The 2,811-nt window shown below is 45.8% G+C and overlaps 1 protein-coding gene across 1 annotated transcript; it reads right to left on the reverse strand.

The window, feature by feature from the left end:
- Positions 1-1,311: 1,311 nt before the first annotated feature.
- LOC129020268 (small ribosomal subunit protein eS4-like) lies at positions 1,312-1,959 on the reverse strand. The gene has a single exon (XM_054464397.1). The coding sequence runs from the start codon at positions 1,957-1,959 to the stop codon at positions 1,312-1,314; it is 648 nt and encodes a 215-aa protein (XP_054320372.1).
- Between the last annotated feature and the right edge of the window lie 852 nt (positions 1,960-2,811).

A 2,811-nucleotide genomic window follows, 5' to 3' on the forward strand; every position in this document is an offset into this window, starting at 1 on the left:
AGTGGCTCAGGCCTGTAATCCCAGCACTTTGGGAGGCCAAGGTGGGTGGATCACTTGAGGTCAGGAGTTTGAGACCAGCCTGGCCAACATGGTGAAACCCCGTCTCTACTAAAAATACAAAAATTAACTGGGCATGGTGGCACATGCCTGTAATCCCAGCTACACAGGAGGCTGAGGTGGGAGAATCACTTGGACCCAGGAGGTGGAGGTTGCAGCGAGCTGAGATCACACCACTGCACTCCAGCCTGAGAGACAGAGTGAGACTGTCTCAAAAAAAATAAAAAATAAAAATCTGGCCTGGCACAGTGGCTCATGCCTGTAATCCCAACACTTTGGGAAGCTGAGACAGGAGGATTGCTTGAGCCCAGAAGGTGGAGGCTGCAGTGAGCCGTGATTATGCCACTGCATTCCACCCTGGGCAACAGAGCGAGACCCCGCCAATAAGCAGTAATGGCATAAAATGCTTAACAAATGCTGTCAATACAACCTGATACAATAATACAAATATTCAGGAAAAATAATGTTTGCTATGTCATACCACATGCAAAAATGAATCACCAGCCGGGCATGGTGGCTCACGCCTGTAATCCCAGCAATGTGGGAGGCCGAGGATCACTTAAGGGCAAGAGTTTGAGACCAGCCCCTGGCCAACATGGTGAAACCCCCACCCCCAACCCATCTCTACTAAAAATACAAAAATTAGCTGGATGTGGTGGTGGGTGCCTATAATCCCAGCTACAAAGTGCTGGGATTACAGGCATGAGCAACCGCACCCAACCAGAAAGTGGTTTCTTGAGATGGAATCTGCTCCTGGTGAAGATGCTATGAACATTGTTGAAATGACGGCAAAGGATTTCAAATATTCCATAAACATAGTTGATAAAAAGGTGGTAGGGTTTGAGAGGATCAACTCCAATTTTGAAAGAAGCGCTATATGAAATGCTATCACACAGCATTGCATGCTACAGAGAAATCTTTTGTGAAGGAGTCCATCGATGCAGCAAATTTTGTTGTCTTATTTTAAGAAATTGTCACCCCAGCCTTGCAACAACTGCCCTGATCAGTCAGCAACCATCAATATCAAGGCACGACCCTCCACCAGCAAAAAGATTATGACTCGCAGAAGGCTCGGAGAGGTCATTAGCATTTTCTAGCAATAAAGTATTTTTACTTTTTTTTTAATCATGCCATATTATTTTTAATTACATATGAAGATCCAACATGTCACCCACAGACCATTTCATCCACTGCTCTGTTTGGCTGCAGTCTCTTGTCTCTCCCTTCAGCAATGGTGAAGCGGATACCCTTTCCTCAGGGAAGAGAAATCCATGGTTTGTTGCCCTTGTCAACAACAAAAATGATGGAAAAGCTGTTGCTGTTGGCATCTTTCACGTGAATCATGTCAAAAGATCCAGGGTGCCTCTCTCTGTTGGTGATCACACCAATTCTTCCCCAGTTAGCACCTCCAGTCACCAAACACAGGTTACCAGTGTTGAACTTCAAAGCAGTGATCTTGCCAGTCTCCAAATCAATCTGAATGGTGTCGTTCACCTTAATGAGGGAATCAGGGTGGCAGATAGTGTGAGCATCATGAATCACCAGGTGAGAGATTCCTTTTGTGCACACAAAGATTTTTCTCATTTTGCATAACTTGTAGTTGACTTCCTCAGGTGTAACATGATGTACAGCAAAGTGACAATTGATGCCATAGATCAGACGGAAACCCTCTCCCATCTTGTCAATGCTGATGACATCCATAAATCCAGTAGGGTAGGTTATATCAGTTCGAACCTTGCCATCTACCTTAATGAACCACTGCATGCAAATCTTCTTTACTTCATCTCCTGTCAGGGCATACTTAAATCTGTTCCTCAGGAAAATATGAGGCAGACACTCTCTCAGCTTTTGGGGACCGGTGGATGGACAAGCAGCAAACACACCAGTCAATTTATCCAGCATCCAATGCTGTGGAGCTGCTACCCGCTTCAGATGCTGCTTGGGACCAGAAGCCACAGCTGGAATAGGCACAGAAAGAGGACCCCCCATCTTCTATGCACATAGAAACTGGGAACCAATAAAGTATTTTTACATTAAGGTATGTAGGCCAGGTGTGATGCCTCATGCCTGTAATCCCAGCACTTTGGGAGGCCAAGACGGGTGGATTACTTGAGGCCAGGAGTTTGAAACCAGCCTGGCCACCAAGGTGAAACTCTGTCTCTATTAAAAATACAAAAATTAGCCAGGCATGGTGGTGCACGCCTGTAGTCCCAGCTACGCGGGAGGCTGAGGGTAGAAAATTGCTTGAATCTGGGAGGCGGAGGTTGCAGTGAGCCAAAATCACACCACTGCCCTCCAGCCTGGGCGACAGAGACTCCATCACAAAAAAAAAAAAAAAAAAAAAAGAGAGAAAACATATGAAAGAAAGTCTAGCTATTGTATTAGTCTATTCTCATACTGTTACAAAGAAATACCTGAGACTGGGTAATTTATAAAGAAAAGAGGTTTAATTGGCTTATGGTTCTGCAGGCTGTACAGGAAGCATAGTAGTCTCTGCTTCTGGGGAGGCCTCAGGAAGCTTCCAGTCATGGCAGAAGGCAAGGGGGGATGGAGGCATCTCACATGGTGGCAACAGGAGCAACAGCAAGGTCGGGGAGGTGCAACACACTTTAAACAGCAAGATCTCTCCAGAACTCACTATCATGAGGACAGTACCAAGAGGAAATCCATCCACATGAGCCAATCACCTCCTACCAAAGCCCCACCTTGAACACTCGTGATTACAATTCGACATGAGATTTGGGTGGTGACACA

Source organism: Pongo pygmaeus, chromosome 20 (assembly GCF_028885625.2).
Source record: "Pongo pygmaeus isolate AG05252 chromosome 20, NHGRI_mPonPyg2-v2.0_pri, whole genome shotgun sequence".
NCBI lineage: Eukaryota > Metazoa > Chordata > Mammalia > Primates > Hominidae > Pongo > Pongo pygmaeus.

Bases quoted from the DNA above. Each gene is read 5' to 3' on its own strand.
- LOC129020268 (XM_054464397.1), bottom strand. From the start codon at position 1,959: ATGCTGGATAAATTGACTGGTGTGTTTGCTGCTTGTCCATCCACCGGT.